Here is a 15,648-nt window from a genome sequence, read left to right as displayed (position 1 = left end):
TAGCTACCTGCGCATCTGTCCCTTCCACCAGATCCTCAGCTCTGAGGGCAGGGATGCCTGTGTCAACCTCTTTGTCCCTAGCATCTGGCCCATCACAGGGGCCTGAATCTCATTTATAGAACAGGGCATGAGCGGACTAAATGACAGAAAACATCAACAGGTGCTTCATTAACCCAGAGACCAAGATCCCCTGTCAGGCGCATCAAGGCCTCTAGCAGCTTGGGCTGCCCCACAGAATTACTCTAGCAGCAACTTTGTAAACGATAGAGCTGACCAGAGATGCAGAGTTGGAGGAGGCAATGGTCGTCATATCCCTGGAAGGACCCAAGTGCATGCTAGGTGACTGTTTGGCAGGAATATATATGACTTTTCAGGCCCCCGGTTCCCTGCGATTTTAGAATTCCAGATCTGCGCTTGCTCAGATCACTCAACTCTCCTTGTTTGATTTTCTTCAGGCCAGTGACATCCTCATCCTCCGGAGCCACGAGTCCAACGCCCCTGGGTCTGCCGGTGGCCAGGCCTCGGAGAAGCCAAGGGAAGGGACAGGGAAGTCACGAAGGGCACTACCTTTTTCAGAGAAGAAGAAAAAAACAGAGACATTCAGTAAGACCCAGAATCAGGAGAACACTTTCCCCTGTAAAAAATGTGGCAGGTAAGGTGGGCAGCCCTGTCCCCGCTGGGACCCCCGCGGGCTGGTGCGCGGAGGGGGCGGGGGTGGGGTGGAGGGGAGGGGGAAGAGGTACAGGCGGTGTCCGCCTCGTTTCTGGTTGGCTCAGCGGGTTTCTAGGGCTGTGACGTCATGGGGCAGCTTTCGGAAAATGACGCGAGCTGGCCGGCCGCGGCTGTGCAGCGTGGGGGTGAAGGTGAAGGCTGGGGCTCCTCGCGCACCCGCGCTGGGGGCCCCCGGGTGGGCTAGGCCGGTTCTGAGCAACCCCCACCCGGCTGCAGGGTGTTTTACAAGGTGAAGAGCCGCAGTGCGCATATGAAGAGCCACGCAGAGCAGGAGAAGAAGGCTGCAGCGCTGAGGCTGAAGGAGAAAGAGGCCGCTGCTGCCGCCGCCGCCGCCCACCAGCAGGCCCTGCGGGAGGAGAGCGGTGCGGGCGACAAGGGCTGAGCGCGGGAGCCAGGCTGGCCCAGTCCTGGGCCTCGGCCCTTCCCGCACCACCGCCAGCGCCCGCAGACACCCTGGCATCTCAAGAGGGAGTGAGGAGAGGATTGCGGGGACTTTTCCCTGCGAAAAAAATGAGACAATGACATAAACGGCTCTTTTATTTATGAAGGCCCTGGGAGCAGCGTTAAGGGCTCCAGGATCCAGCTCTCTTTGCATTTGGTCTGTCGGAAGCTGTCCTCGTGCTTTCCTGGACCGGGAGAGTCCCGGTCCCCTCGGGAGGGACTCCACCGCCTCTCACACTCCGATTTCTGCTGCTCTGCTGCCCCGCAGTCTTTTCCCTTTATTTGCTTCCCCCTCCTCCCCTCGGCCTCCAGGAAGCCACCGTGGCCGGCCGAGCACAAGCTCACCCACTTTGGAGCAGCATTTCTCCTCCCCAGAGGACCTCGAAGGCTGCAACGGCCCTGCCCCAAGCCCCAGAAAAAGAAACTCTTGGAGGGAGTCTGCGGGCTTCTCTGAGAAGGGGCGCAGCCTGACACCTGTGCTGTCCCTGCAGTCTCTAGGCCTGTCTGAGCTGCTCCCGTGACCGTGTCCTGAGTGGCCACCTCCTCCTTGGGAGGGAGGCCGCGGCAGGTACTCTCCCTTTGCTGCTTGCTGGCGGCGTTGCTAGGGCTAGAAAGTTTTCTCAGCGTTGGGGGAGGGGCTAGCGTTCTTGTCCAAAGCACTCATCCTGCTGCAGGGAAGGGAGCTGTACGGAGGCTGGAAGCTGCAGGGTTAGGCCCGAGAGAGCTTTTGACAAGCCTGGCTCTTCCTGCTTCCCACCTGTTTGGCTAAATACCTTTGGGTCCTGGAGGCTGCCAAGGGCGCTTCGCCTTGAGCAGGTCCCGGAGAGGCTCAGCCTGCCCCTCCTGGGGGCCAGCCTCCTTGCCTCTGCTCTGACCTCAGCAGCTACACCTAACCCCACCGCACCCTACACAGTGTCGATATCCACAACCCAGCCCCCAGGCCTGCACGTTGGAGATTTCTGGATCCTTCCCTGGGAGGGAGAGGTCTCCTAACTCGATTGGACAGGAGCCTTCATTCCTTGACTCGTGTCATTTGGGAGCTATTTATTTATTCTTAGTATTTAATTTTTAACATCCTCTCAGGGACCAGGGGCCTCCTGCTTTTCAGAGGCCCAAGTGCATTTATCCCAAAACGAGGCATCTTGACATCCCCTATCCCCACCCCCTGAATTCCCAAGGCCCTAAGGTCCCTCACCTGGTTGCTCTGGAAGCTCTTGTTGATAGGAATGATAGCAACACTGAAAGAGCGTGGGAAGGTGGAGGGTGTCACCAGACCCACACACAGCAAGGGAGATCAAGGCAGTTCTTGCTGCCCCTTCTCTGTGCTTTGCCTGAGGGAAGAGTTGGCAAGAGGCCAGAATTCTAGTTTGGTTTATGGGGCCTGGATTCTGGCTTGAAGAAGCCATATTTGGCATGGGTGAAGTGAAAGGGCCAGGAGGTTCTGGAGGCCCCTTCACTTCCAGTCCCATAGCGGGGCTCAGCTATTTTTCTGATCTTATTCAACTTTAGTTGTGCAAAAGAAATTCTAAGTGAATGCGCGTATGACAGGTCAACGTATTAGGAAGGAGCCAGAAAGTATTCATACTGCTACTCCTTATGAGATAGCCAAGAAGCATCATGTCAGTAACTGGGAGTGGAGAGGGAGTTTTGTTTTGAAACTATGCAGGTATTTTTCAGCATCCATTTATACATTAGTATGGTTCTACAGGACCCCAGCTGTGGAAGTAACAAATTTCTTCTCCCTCCAGACTCTTGGATGACTACCTAGATCCCCAGCTTACCGGTTAGTTTCCTCCACAGGCTTCCATGAGCTCAGTGTCCCAAGACAGCAAAAATCTGGTATACCCTGTAGAAGCAGGGGGGTAGCAAATTTAGGCTCTCTTCGAAATTACTTGTATAATACGAGTGCCTTCGCAGCTTAGCCCCAAAGTGCTACTTATGTTTCCCAAGGTCTTTTCTATTCAAATCATATTTGGTTTCAGGCCCCTTTATGGGCATACGGTAACAGAAACCTCCATCATTCATATGAGACCCTTTTGTCAGTGGTAACATCTTGTACTTGGAAAAAAAAAAATTTTTTTTTTTTTGAGACAGAGTCTCATTCTGTCGCCCAGGCTGGAGTGCAGTGGTGTGATCTTGGCTCACTGCAACCTCCGCCTCTTGGGTTAAAAGGATTCTCCTGCCTCAGCCTCCCGAGTAGCTGGGATTATAGGCACACACCACCACACCCAGCTAATCTTTTTGTATTTTTTTTTTTTAGTAGAGACAGGGTTTCGCCATGTTGGCCAGGCTGGTCTTGAACTCCTGACCTCAGGTGGTCCACCCGCCGCGGCCTCCCAAAGTGCTGGCATTACAGGCGTGAACCACCGTGCCTGGCCGGAAGTCTTTAAACAATAAAGTGATTCTACTCTTCTAAGCTTACAGAGACCAGACCAGGTGAATGTAACTGGGGAAAATCAAGATGGTACCTCTCTGCATTATCCCGCCAGACACTGTATTTTATGCATTCATGTCTAGGATACAGTGTGAAAATTAAAAAGTTTGGAGGGCAGATGCAATTGTGGCAAGTGACCTGCCAATAAGGCAGGTGCAGCTGTAGAAGCTGGCATAGGTATATCCTTAATGGTGCTTTCTCCCTGGGCTTGTCTTTTTGTTGTTTTTTTTTCCCCTATATTCAGAGCTCCTTGAGAAGTGATAAACACCTCCAGCTTTCTAACATCCTCCCCACACCGTCTCACCATATCCATCTCCCAGCATCCATCTGCATTCAGCTAAGGGCGGGAAACTGACCTAGTGCCTGTGTTGCAGACCATTTCTGAGGTCTCCACCATCCAAGGAGGCACAGCCGTCATTACTGTCCTCCATGCCTTCAGCAGCCCCCCTCACAGCTAAGGTACATACCACCCCTTCTGCCGCGCCTCCACCCCTGGCACCAAGGTCTTCTGCTGCTTATGTCTAAAGGGATCACCTATATTTAACTGCCTCAGTGACCTAACCTCTTTCTTCTCATGTGCCAGATGTTAAGATGAAGGAGGAATACAACACATACTCAAGCCTCATCCTGTTTAGTTGTTTTCACTGGGGCTCGCTTTTCTGGGACGGTATTTATTATCAGACTGGCAAGCCTAACTCCATAGGTTTACAGGAAGTAGGGATATTTTTATAAAACAATTGTGTCCTCCCCACATTTTGCTATGTTAATATTTGCCTCTAACAATTTGCAGCTGTTTCACTTTTTCCTCATTTGTCTCTAAGTTGAAGGCCTTGTTGGAGGGGACAGAGCACAGGAACAGCCTTGACAGTCTGTAATTATTGTACAAATATTTTAATAGCATATAAATAAGTATATTCCTTTTATTTTGAAACAAAAATGATCAGACACTGCCTTTTGTGTGTTTGCTGCCTGTGGCATCCTTTTTTAAAAAGACTGTTACATATTAAAATAGTGTACATATATAAATATTACCTCTTTTGCTGTACAGTTGTGATAGAGACTGAAGATTTTATTTTTTGTGTGCTTTTTATAAGAAAAAAATTAATACACTAAAGAATCTTGCTGATGTGATTGTAATGTACCTATGTAACTTATTTACTTTTGAATGTTCTTCTGTATCTTTAAACCTTTTATTAAATAAGGTTTTAAAAATTCAGAGTTGAATGCTTTGTTCTCTTGGGATTTTCACCATCTGGGGTTGATGTAAGTGCGCCTTGTCTTGCTTGCAGGGAGATTACTCGACATTTTTGAACCATAAGGATTCTCTTTTAGCAGCCTATTGTCAATGATGCCAGCCAGGAAAAGGAAAATAATACACTAATGTTTGCCTGGCTAAAAGATGACTCAGTAGACACAGACAGATTTTTACAAAATTTTAGACAAGAAAGAGTCTAAACTCCGTGTCTCACACAAATACACAGAAATGGCGCACTCCGACATTTTGGCTTCATTGGGATGAAATATGCAGGGTGCACAGTGTGGTCAGGGGCAACGGGAAGCCAGGGTTCTGAGGAGAGTATTTTCACGTGCAGGGTGGACTGGCTGAGCAACCCGAGTAGACAAGTCCTCCATGAGGGATGCATTTCCAACAATATCATCTTAAATCCACTCCAGGATTGGGTTATTATTTTTAAAACACGGTGCTTAGTAGTTGTTTACTGTTAAAATGCTAAATTATGAAAAAGGAAATGCGCCATCAGAGAAACAAATGTCCGAGCCCCTCGCTGGCTCCATGGCAACCGCTCGACTCCCGCGAGCCGCCGGAGCAGGCGTGCCTCGCGCCGGCTGTGACACCGTTGCCATGGAGACGCCCGAGCAGCTCCGCCGCGGGGGCGGGACGGGGCGGGACGCGGCGGGGCGGGGCGGACGCCGCTCGCCGGCTGGCCCCATCCTCCACTGCAGCAGTAACGTCGCGGCGGGTTGCGGGTAGGACTGGACGCCAGGGCAGCCGCGCAGCGCCTGAACCGCTGCGGGCCGCCGCGGCCGCCCCTTCCCACCCTCGCCTCTGCTGTCTCCAGCCTCGCTTCTCCGACTTTCCTGCTCCTCTGCTGCCTTCGTTTCTGGTCCTCGGCCGTCCTCGCCGCCCGCCCAGAGGAGTCCCCGCGCCCGCCAAGAAGCCGCTTTCCGCTGGCCCGCAGCCGCCGCGACTTCGGCACAGTTTCTCCCTCTGGCTAGTCTCCCAAACGGCCGCTCCTCGCCGGCGGGAAGACCAGGCTGCGACCGCGAACGCCCGATCCTCTCCAGGAGCCGCAGCGAGCGCCCGGCGGCCACGCCCCGCGACCACACCCCGGCGGCTCTCGGCCCAGCGCGCCTGCCTTCGCCGCCCGCCGTCGCTCCTCGCCCGCTGCACGACGACGCGACGCCCCTGCTGCAGGCGGCGGACCCGACTGGACCCAGACCCAGACGCAAGATGGCGACGGCCGCGTGACTGCCTCAGCGTCCCCGAGCTCGGCTCCGAGTGCACCTACGGACTGACTGTGGGGTCAGAGAAGGGCGAGATCAGGACTCTTTGTTAATCGTGACTGCATGAAGGTCGCCTCCCTCGGGCCTACTTGGTGGGAGTGTCTGGTATTGTTCTAAGGCCAGGAGCACGGTGAGCCACAGTCTGTTGCTAGAATTTGGCGTCTTGATAGTTGAGAAAATGGCGATGACACTGTTGGAAGACTGGTGCCGGGGGATGGATGTGAACTCCCAGAGAGCTCTGTTAGTCTGGGGCATCCCAGTGAACTGTGATGAGGCTGAAATCGAAGAGACCCTCCAGGCTGCGATGCCCCAGGTCTCCTACCGAATGCTTGGGAGAATGTTCTGGAGGGAAGAAAATGCGAAAGCAGCCTTATTAGAGCTCACTGGCGCTGTAGATTACGCCGCGATCCCTAGGGAGATGCCGGGCAAAGGAGGGGTCTGGAAAGTGTTATTTAAGCCCCCAACTTCTGATGCTGAATTTTTAGAAAGATTGCACCTCTTCCTAGCTAGAGAGGGGTGGACCGTGCAAGATGTTGCCCGTGTCCTTGGGTTTCAGAACCCTACTCCGACCCCGGGCCCAGAGATGCCAGCAGAGATGCTAAACTATATTTTGGATAATGTTATTCAGCCTCTTGTTGAGTCCATATGGTACAAGAGGCTGACACTTTTCTCGGGGAGGGACATCCCAGGGCCTGGAGAGGAAACCTTTGATCCCTGGCTGGAGCACACTAATGAGGTCCTAGAGGAGTGGCAGGTGTCCGATGTAGAAAAGAGGCGGCGGTTGATGGAGAGTCTTAGAGGCCCCGCCGCTGATGTCATTCGCATCCTTAAGTCCAACAACCCCGCGATAACCACTGCCGAATGCCTGAAGGCGCTTGAGCAGGTGTTTGGGAGCGTTGAGAGCTCTAGGGATGCCCAGATCAAATTTCTGAACACTTATCAGAACCCGGGAGAAAAATTGTCTGCTTATGTCATTCGTCTGGAGCCTCTGCTACAGAAGGTGGTAGAGAAGGGGGCCATTGATAAAGATAATGTGAACCAGGCCCGCCTAGAGCAGGTCATTGCCGGGGCCAACCACAGCGGGGCCATCCGAAGGCAGCTGTGGCTTACCGGGGCTGGGGAAGGGCCAGCCCCAAACCTCTTTCAGTTGCTGGTGCAGATCCGTGAGGAGGAAGCCAAGGAGGAGGAGGAGGAGGCTGAGGCCACCCTTCTGCAGTTAGGCCTGGAAGGGCACTTCTGAGTGCCAGGAAAGGCAGCTTTAGTGCAGACCTAGATCACAGCTACTTTTCTTGTCCCTGTGGGGTCTTACAGATGTGTCTCTGAGTAGTAAAGGCTTAGCCTTGTTCTGTTTTGTTGTTTTTTGGAGGGGAAGGTTAGTCAGGCCTGAGTATTCATGTAACATTCTAAAATTGTGCCAGCGAGCACCGTGAGCTACTGCAATGCAAGCGGGTCTTGCTGGCTAAAATGCCAGGTAAAGGGTTGGTTGGACACAGCGCTTAGTGCACGCTGTCATCATGGACATCATAATCAGTTGTGAAAAACACGCGAACCTATGACACTTCTTATTCCACACTGAATGTGAAATTGCATGTTCAGATGTTTACTACGAGGCCTGGCTCACAGGAAGTGTTCAGTAAAAGTATGCACTGTTAGATTACTGATAACGCGGATAGATTTTTGTTTACCATAAATTGTTCCAGATTTATATTAATGGAAGGAAATGTGCATTTATTAGCTATTACTCAACTTTACAATGCAAACATCTTATTTCTCATCTTTAAACATGTCGACCAGTTTAATTGAAAAGTATTCTGAGACTGCAAAATGGGGTGTTAAAAAATACTGCAGTTACGGAGCTGTGTAAACCAGTTTCTCATTGCATAAGATACAGATGTAAATTGCATGGAGAGGTTGATATGCACCTGTACAGTAATTCACTCCCCCATTTCACATCTTTGTCGGAGAATAGTTCTTGTTCATACTGAGTGTTCTAAATTTGAAGTTATATATACAAATTAAAATATTTTAAAAATTCTGTTGTCTTCTCATTTTTCTGGCATGTATAAACATTTTTAGCCTAAGTAAACTGTCCTTTTTTCTTATGAAGACTTTGTCATTAAATCAAACCATTTATTTTAAGCTTTGTATGATACTATGTGAATTTAAATGGCAGGTCCTTTTTTTCCTTCCCCTCTTGCTGTCATCTTAACAGTTTTTTGTTTTGTTTTTTAATTTTTAAATTTTTTTATTTTTATCAGGGGCAGAGAGGGTCTTGCTCTGTTGCCCAGGCTGGAGTGCAATGGAGCGATCTTGGCTCACTGCAACCTCTGCCTCCCGGGTTCAAGTGATTCTCCTGCTTCAGCCTCCTGAGTAGCTGGGATTACAGACATGCGCCACCACGCCTAGCTAATTTTGTATTTTTTTAGTAGAGACGGGTTTCACCATGTTGGTCAGGCTGGTCTGGAACTCCTCACCTCAAGTGATCCACCCACCTCGGCCTCCCAAAGTGCTGGGATTACAGGCGTGAGCCACCTCGCCGTCTCTACTAAAAATACAAAAATTAGCCGGGTGTGGTGGTGCGTGCCTGTAATTCCAGCTACTTGGGAAGCTGAGTCAGGAGAATCGCTTTGGGAGGCGGAAGTTGCAGTGAGCCGAGATTGCGCCACTGCACTGCAGCCTGGGCAACAGAGTGAGACTCCATCTCAAAAAAAAAAAAAAAAAAAAAAAATTTAGAGACCAGATTTGGCTCACACTTGTAATCCCAGCACTTAGGGAGGATTGCCTGAAGCCAAGATTTTGAGACCAGCTTGGGCAACATAGACCCAATCTCCACCCAAACTTTTAAAAATTAGCCAGGCATGGTGGCACACGCCTGTGGTCCCAGCACTAAGGTGGCCACCCAGCGGCTAAGGTGGGAGATCGCTTGAGCTCAGCAGGTTGAGGCTGCAGTAAGCCATGATCGTCCCACCGCACTCCAGCCTGGTGATAGAGTGAGACCCTGTTTCTCAAAAAAATTTTTTTAGAAAATCTTGAAATGGGGTTCAGGAGGTTATCTGGCAGTGTTTTTCTCTTAAGATCACTTTTCAGCTAAACATTTTGTTTCACTGAAGAAATAGCTATAATTCATCACACCTGTGTAAAATGAAGGCTATTTTACAGCAACCATTTTATAGCAGGACGATATAAAAAGGGAAATACAACTTTAAAACATGTTTATTTTGCTGCAAAGATTCAGTGATTGAAGATGTCCATCTTTTGAGATCCTCAGTGAATCTAAAGTTATTACATGAATATTGTGTTCAGTGAGCTTTTCCCTAATAAGGTTTTAAAATTATAGCTGAGCCATTCGACAAGTCTATAAGGGGTAATGTATGTTCTTCCAGATTTTTCGGTACACGTATTCGCTTCATGTCAGTACATCCCTTTCCTCCTGTCACAAAAACATCTCCACATACTTGCCTTGGTTCCCAACAGATATGCTCAGCTTCACTTACCACAAACACTCGGCATGTCTTCACCTGCTACCCATCATTCACATAACTTTCCCCTCCATTCCCACCAGCATCAGGTGCACACTCACCCCACCTCTTACACTCTTGACACACTGTCATCTCCCCGTCAGTACTCCCATCATAACATACACCCTCCTCCTGCTCCACATGTACATGATGTCAGTCTCCCACCCCCAACATATATTCCCATTTCTCCTCACACCCACACACACTCCCACCACCAAACACCAACCAGCCACCACATATGTATACACACTCCCACTCCACACATTGCATTTTTTTTTTTGAGACGGAGTCTCGCTGTGTTGGCCAGGCTGGAGTGCAGTGGTGTAATCTCAGCTCACTGCAACCTCTGTCTGTTGGGCTCAAGTGATCCTCCTGCCTCAGCCTCCCAAGTAGCTGGGATTACAGGTGTGTGCCACTACGCCCGGCTAATTTTTGTATTTTTAGTAGAGACAGGGTTTCACCATGTTGGCCGGGCTGGTCTCAAACTCCTGACCTCGTGGTTTGAAAGTACTCCAAAAATGCTGGGATTACAGGCGTAAGCCACCACAACTGGCCCACATACTACATTTTTAAAAATGGGCCCGTTGTAGTGGCTCACACCTGTAATCCCAGCACTTTGGGATGCTGAGGTGGGAGGATCGCTTAAGGACAGGAGTTCAAGACCAGCCTGAGCAAAATACTGAGATCTTGTCTCCACAAAAATAAGTAAATTTAAAAATTAGCCAGGCTATTTAGGAGGCTGATGCAGGAGGATTGCTTGAGCCCAGGAGTTCAAGGTTGCAGTGATCTATGAACATGCCACCGCACTCCAACCTGGGGTGACGGAACAAGACCCTGTCTCGAAAAAAACAAAACAAAACAAAAAACCACGCACACAGATGCACCAAAAAAACAAACTAGGTATATAAGGATTATTCGGGGGGGGGGGGGGGGTTTGTTTTGTTTTTTTGGTGTGTGCTTGGGGTTTTTTTTTTTTTGGCCCAATATGTTATGGACATCCTTCTACAGTTTAAACATGGGGGGATAGACCTTCTTTTCATAGATGCAGAGTTGGCTGCATTCTTAGGAGGGAAGTTATTTTCATGCGCGTCCGTGTGAAGAGACCACCAAACAGGCTTTGTGTGAGTAACGTGGCTGTTTATTTCACCTGGGTGCAGGCGGGCTGAGTCCGAAAAGAGAGTCAGCAAAGGGTGGTGGATTATCATTAGTTCTTATAGGTTTTGGGATAGGCGCTGAAGTTAAGAGCAATGTTTTGCGGGCAGGGGTGGATCTCACAAAGTACATTCTCAAGGGTGGGGAGAATTACAAAGAACCTTCTTAAGGGTGGGGGAGATTACAAAGTACATTGATCAGTTAGGGTGGGGCAGGAACAAATCACAATGGTGGAATGTCATCAGTTAAGGCTATTTTTATTTCTTTTGTGGATCTTCAGTTACTTCAGGCCATCTGGATGTATACGTGCAAGTCACAGGGGATGCGATGGCTTGGCTTGGGCTCAGAGGCCTGACATTCCTGCCTTCTTATATTAATAAGAAAAATAAAACAAAATAGTGTTGAAGTGTTGGGGCGGCGAAAATTTTTGGGGGGTGGTATGGAGAGAGAATGGGCGATGTTTCTCAGGGCTGCTTCAAGCGGGATTAGGGGTGGTGTGGGAACCTAGAGTGGGAGAGATTAAGCTGAAGGGAGGTCTTGTGGTAAGGGGTGATATTGTGGGGATGTTAGAAGAAACATTTGTCGTATAGAATGATTGGTGATGGACTGCATACGGTTTTGGATGAATTGAGAAACTAAATGGAATAAGAGAAGGAGAAAAACAGGTATAAAAGGTCTAAGAATTGGGAGGACCTAGGACATCTGATTAGAGAGTGCCTAAGGAGATTCAGCATAGTCCTGCCAGCAAAGATTATTTATTTACTTCAAGAGTTAAGAGTGGCAGTTTGGGGATAGCACCAGGAGATATCAGCTGTGATGGCTTGGAGAAACAGTGTAAACCGGCAGTGTAAACAAGAACAGGGCATGTATGAGTAGTTGAGAACGGTGAATAGGAGTATGACTAGACAAAAGATAGTAGGGATGACAAGTTTTTTTGGGGCACAGTCTAAGTTGGTCTGGTGTCGAATGAGACTGGGGCCTAATAAAAAGGAGCGTCTATACAGGAGCTTAAATGGGCTGTACCTTGTAGCATTCTGAGGACAGGCCTGAATTCTGAGAAAGGAAAGTGGTAAAAGTATTGTCCAGTCCTTTTTAAGTTGGTAGCTGAGCTTGGTGAGGTGTGTTTTTAAAAGACCTTTAGTCCGTTCTCCTTTTCTTGAAGACGGAGGACCGTAAGGGATATAAAGGTTTCACTGAATACTAAGAGCCTGAAAAACTGCTTGGCTGATTTGACTAGCAAAGGTTGGTCTGTTATCAGACTGTATAGAGGTGGGAAGGCTAAACTGAGGAATTATGTCTGACAGAAGGGAAGAAATGACTGTGGTGGCCTTCTCAGACCCTGTAGGAAAGGCCTTTACTTATTCAGTGAAAGTGTCTATTTAGACTAAGAGGTATTTTAGTTTCCTGACTCGGGACATGTTGAGTAAAGCTAATTTGCCAGTTCCTGGGTGGGGGCAAATCCTCGAGCTTGATGTGTAGGGAAGGGAGGGGGCCTGAATAATCCCTGAGGAGTAGCAGAATAGCAGATGGAACACTGAGAAGTTATTTCCTTGAGGATAGATTTCCACGATGGAAAGGAAATGAGAGGTTCTAAGAGGCGGGCTAGTGACTTGTACTATAGCATAGCCTGCCTTTGCTGGTGTGTGGCGATTAGGCCTGGTGGAACCGCCATCAATAAATCAAGCGTGATCAGGGTGAGGAACAGGAAAGAAGGAAATATGGGGAAATGGGGTGAATATCAGGTGGATCAGAGAGACACAGTCATGGGGGTCAGGTGTGGTATCAGGAATAATGTGGGAGGCCAGATTGAAGTCCGGGCCAGGAACAATAGTAATTGTGGGACTTAACAAAGAGTGAGTACAGCTGAAGGAGCCGGGGAGCAGAAAGTATATGTGTCAGGTATGAGGAAGAAAATAGATTTTAGAAGTTATGAGAAATGTAGAGAGTGAGTTGAGCATAGTTTGCGATTTTTAGGGCCTCTAACAGTATTAAAGCAGCGGCAGCCGCTGCACACAGACATGAGGGCTAGGCTAAAACAGTAAGGTCAAGTTGTTTGGACAGAAAGGCTACAGGGTGCGGTCCTGGCTCTTGTGTAAGAATTCTGACTGCACTAACCATGCCTAGGAAGGAAAGGAGTTGTTATTTTGTAAGGGACTGAGGTTTGGGAGATTAATCAGACATGATCAGCAGGGAGAGCACGTGTATTTTTATGAGAATTATGCCGAGATAGGTAACAGATGAGGATGAAATTTGGGCTTGACTGAAGTAATGGGGGCTGTCTGTGAAGCCTTGTGGCAGTACAGCCGAGGTAATTTGCTGAGCCTAATGGGTGTCAGGGTCAGTCTAAGTGAAAGCAAAGAGAGGCTGGGATGAAGGGTGCAAAGGAATAGTAAAGAAAGCATGTTTGAGATCTAGAACAGAATAATGGGTAGTAGAGGGAGGTACTGAGGATAGGAGAGTATATGGGTTTGGCACCACGGGGTGGGTAGGCAAAACAATTTGGTTGACAAGGCGCAGATTCTGAACTAACTTGTAAGGCTTGTCTGGTTTTAGGACAGGTAAAATGGGGGAATGGTAAGGAGAGTTTATAGGCTTTAAAAGGCCATGCTGTAGCAGGCGAGTGATAGCAGGCTTTAATCCTTTTAAAGCGTGCCGTGGGATGGGATCTTGACATTGAGCGGGGTAAGGCTGATTAGGTTTTAATGAGACGGTAAGGGGTACATGATCGGTCACCAAGGAGGGAGTAGAGGTATCTTATACTTGTGGGTTAAGGTAGGGGGATACAAGAGGAGGACGCAAAGAAGGCTTTGGATTGGGAAGAAGGGCGGCAATGAGATGTGGCTGTAGTCCAGGAATAGTCAGGGAAGCAGATAATTTAGTTAAAGTGTCTCAGCCTAATAAGGGAACTGGGCAGGTGGGGATAACTAAAAAGGAGTGCTTAAAAGAGTATTGTCTAAGTTGGCACCAGAGTGGGGGAGTTTTCAGGGGTTTTGAAGCTTGGCCGTCAATACTTACAACAGTTATGGAGGCAAGGGAAACAGGCCTTTGAAAAGAAGGTAATGTGGAGTGAGTAGCCTCCGTATTGATTAAGAAGGGGACGCGCTTACCTTCTACTGTGAGAGTTACCTGAAGCTTGGTGTCCGTGATGGTCTACGGGGCTTCCGAGGCGATCGGGCAGTGTCAGTCTTCAGCCGCTAAGCTGAGAAGATCTGGGAAGGAGTCAGTCAGAGAGCCTTGGGCCAGAGTTCCAGGGGCTCTGGGAGTGGCTGCCAGGTGAGTTGAACAGTCCGATTTTCAGTGGGGTCCCACAGAGATGGGACGCGGCTTAGGAGGAATCCCGGGCTGCGGGCATTCCTTGGCCCAGTGGCCAGATTTTCAGCACGTGTAGCAAGCTCCTGGGGGAGGAGGTTCTGGAGGAACACCTGGCTGCTGCGGTTCAGGCGTTTGGAAGTTCTTGTGTGCTGGAGATGTGGCTGGGGTTTGTCTCACAGTGGAGGCAAGGAATTGCAACTTTTTTCTGTTATTGTACACCTTGAAGGTGAGGTTAATTAAGTCCTGTTGTGGGGTTTGAGGGCCAGATTCCAATTTTTGGAGTTTTATTTAATGTCGGGAGCAGATTGGGTAATAAAATGTATATTGAGAATAAGACGGCTTTTTGACCTTTTAGGGTCTAGGGCTGTAAAGCGTCTCAGGGTTGCTGCCAAATGAGCCATGAACTGGGCTGGATTTTTATATTTGATGAAAAAGCCTAAATGCTATCTGATTTGGGATAAAGAAAAAAGAGCATTAACCTTGACTATGCCTTTAGCTTCAGCCACCTTTTTAAGAGTAAATTGCTGGGCAGGTGGGGGAGGGCTATTCACGGAACGAAACTGTAAGCCGGACCAGGTGTGAGGAGGGGAGGCGATAAAAGGATTATAGGGTGGAGGAGCAGAGGCTGAGGAAGAATTGGGACCTAGCTTGGCCTGGCAAGGAGGAGAAAGGTCAGATGGGTCTGTACAAAAAGAAGATTAGAAAGACTCAGCGACACTTGGGGTTGGGACTGAGGGGACAGGCGGGAGGGAAAGAAGGAAGATTTGGGACGAGTTGCATTGGGGACAAAGACTGGGAAGGGACTGATGTGTAAAAGAATGCCTGGACGTCAGGCAACTCAGACCGTTTGCCTATTTTACGACAAGAATTATTTAGATCTTGCAGGATGGAAAAATTCAAAGTGCCGTTTTCTGGCTATTTGGAACTACTATCAAGTTTGTATTGGGGTCAAGCGGCATTGCAGAAGAAAATAAGGCATTTAGGTTTTAGGTCAGGTGTGAGTTGAAGAGGTTTTAAGTTCTTGAGAACACAGGCTAAGGGAGAAGAAGGAGGAATGGAGGGTGGAAGGTTGCCCATAGTGAAGGAGGCAAACCTAGAGAAAAGAGAGTGTAGAGACACGGAGGGAAGGGGTTCGGGGGTTCTTACCCTCCAGAAAAGCGGGAAGGGGGGTTGGGGCACGGAAATAAGGGATTGGGGCACAGAGATAAGAGGTCAGGGTGCAGAAATAAGGAATTGGGGCACAGAGATAAGAGGTTGGGGTGTGGAAATAAGGAATTGGGGGTTCTTGCCCCTAGAAAAGCGGGACTTGTCACTAAGGGTGAAGGAGAAGGGGTTGAGGGGTACTTGCCCCTCCTCCAGAAAAGCAGGACTTGCCGCTAAGGGTGAAGAAGGGGTTGAGGGGTACTTGCCCCTCCCCCAGAAAGGCACAGAAGGGATAGAGACAAGGAGAGAAGGGGTTGGGGTACTTGCCCCTTCCCCAGAAAAGTGGGACTTGCCGCTAAGGGTGAAGGACCAAGGCAGGTGTCCCTGCGTGGT

General features: G+C 49.2%; 2 protein-coding genes across 7 annotated transcripts in view; both read left to right on the top strand.

The window, feature by feature from the left end:
* Positions 1–4,823, top strand: part of MIDEAS (mitotic deacetylase associated SANT domain protein) — a 75,642-nt gene extending 70,819 nt beyond the window's left edge. For all 6 annotated transcript variants that reach the window (XM_014347602.4, XM_034937788.3, XM_034937789.3 and 3 more), the window contains 2 exons: positions 456–652; positions 949–4,823. In XM_014347602.4, coding sequence (XP_014203088.1) covers positions 456–652; positions 949–1,114 — 363 coding nt within the window. In that variant the 3' untranslated portion in view covers positions 1,115–4,823. The remainder of the gene's footprint in view (positions 1–455; positions 653–948) is intronic.
* Positions 4,824–6,181: 1,358 nt separating this feature from the next.
* On the top strand, positions 6,182–8,165 carry PNMA1 (PNMA family member 1). The gene has a single exon (XM_003824149.5). It carries the CDS (start codon positions 6,309–6,311, stop codon positions 7,368–7,370), a length of 1,062 nt encoding a protein of 353 aa, XP_003824197.1. The 5' UTR covers positions 6,182–6,308; the 3' UTR covers positions 7,371–8,165.
* Positions 8,166–15,648: the final 7,483 nt, after the last annotated feature.

This window comes from Pan paniscus, chromosome 15, assembly GCF_029289425.2.
Source record: "Pan paniscus chromosome 15, NHGRI_mPanPan1-v2.0_pri, whole genome shotgun sequence".
Lineage (NCBI taxonomy): Eukaryota > Metazoa > Chordata > Mammalia > Primates > Hominidae > Pan > Pan paniscus.
Note: the sequence above shows the minus strand (reverse complement) of the source record. Positions and strands in the feature narration are given on the sequence as shown.

Excerpts from the sequence above, each read along its gene's own strand:
- PNMA1 (XM_003824149.5), top strand. The coding sequence starts at position 6,309 with ATGGCGATGACACTGTTGGAAGACTGGTGCCGGGGGATGGATGTGAAC.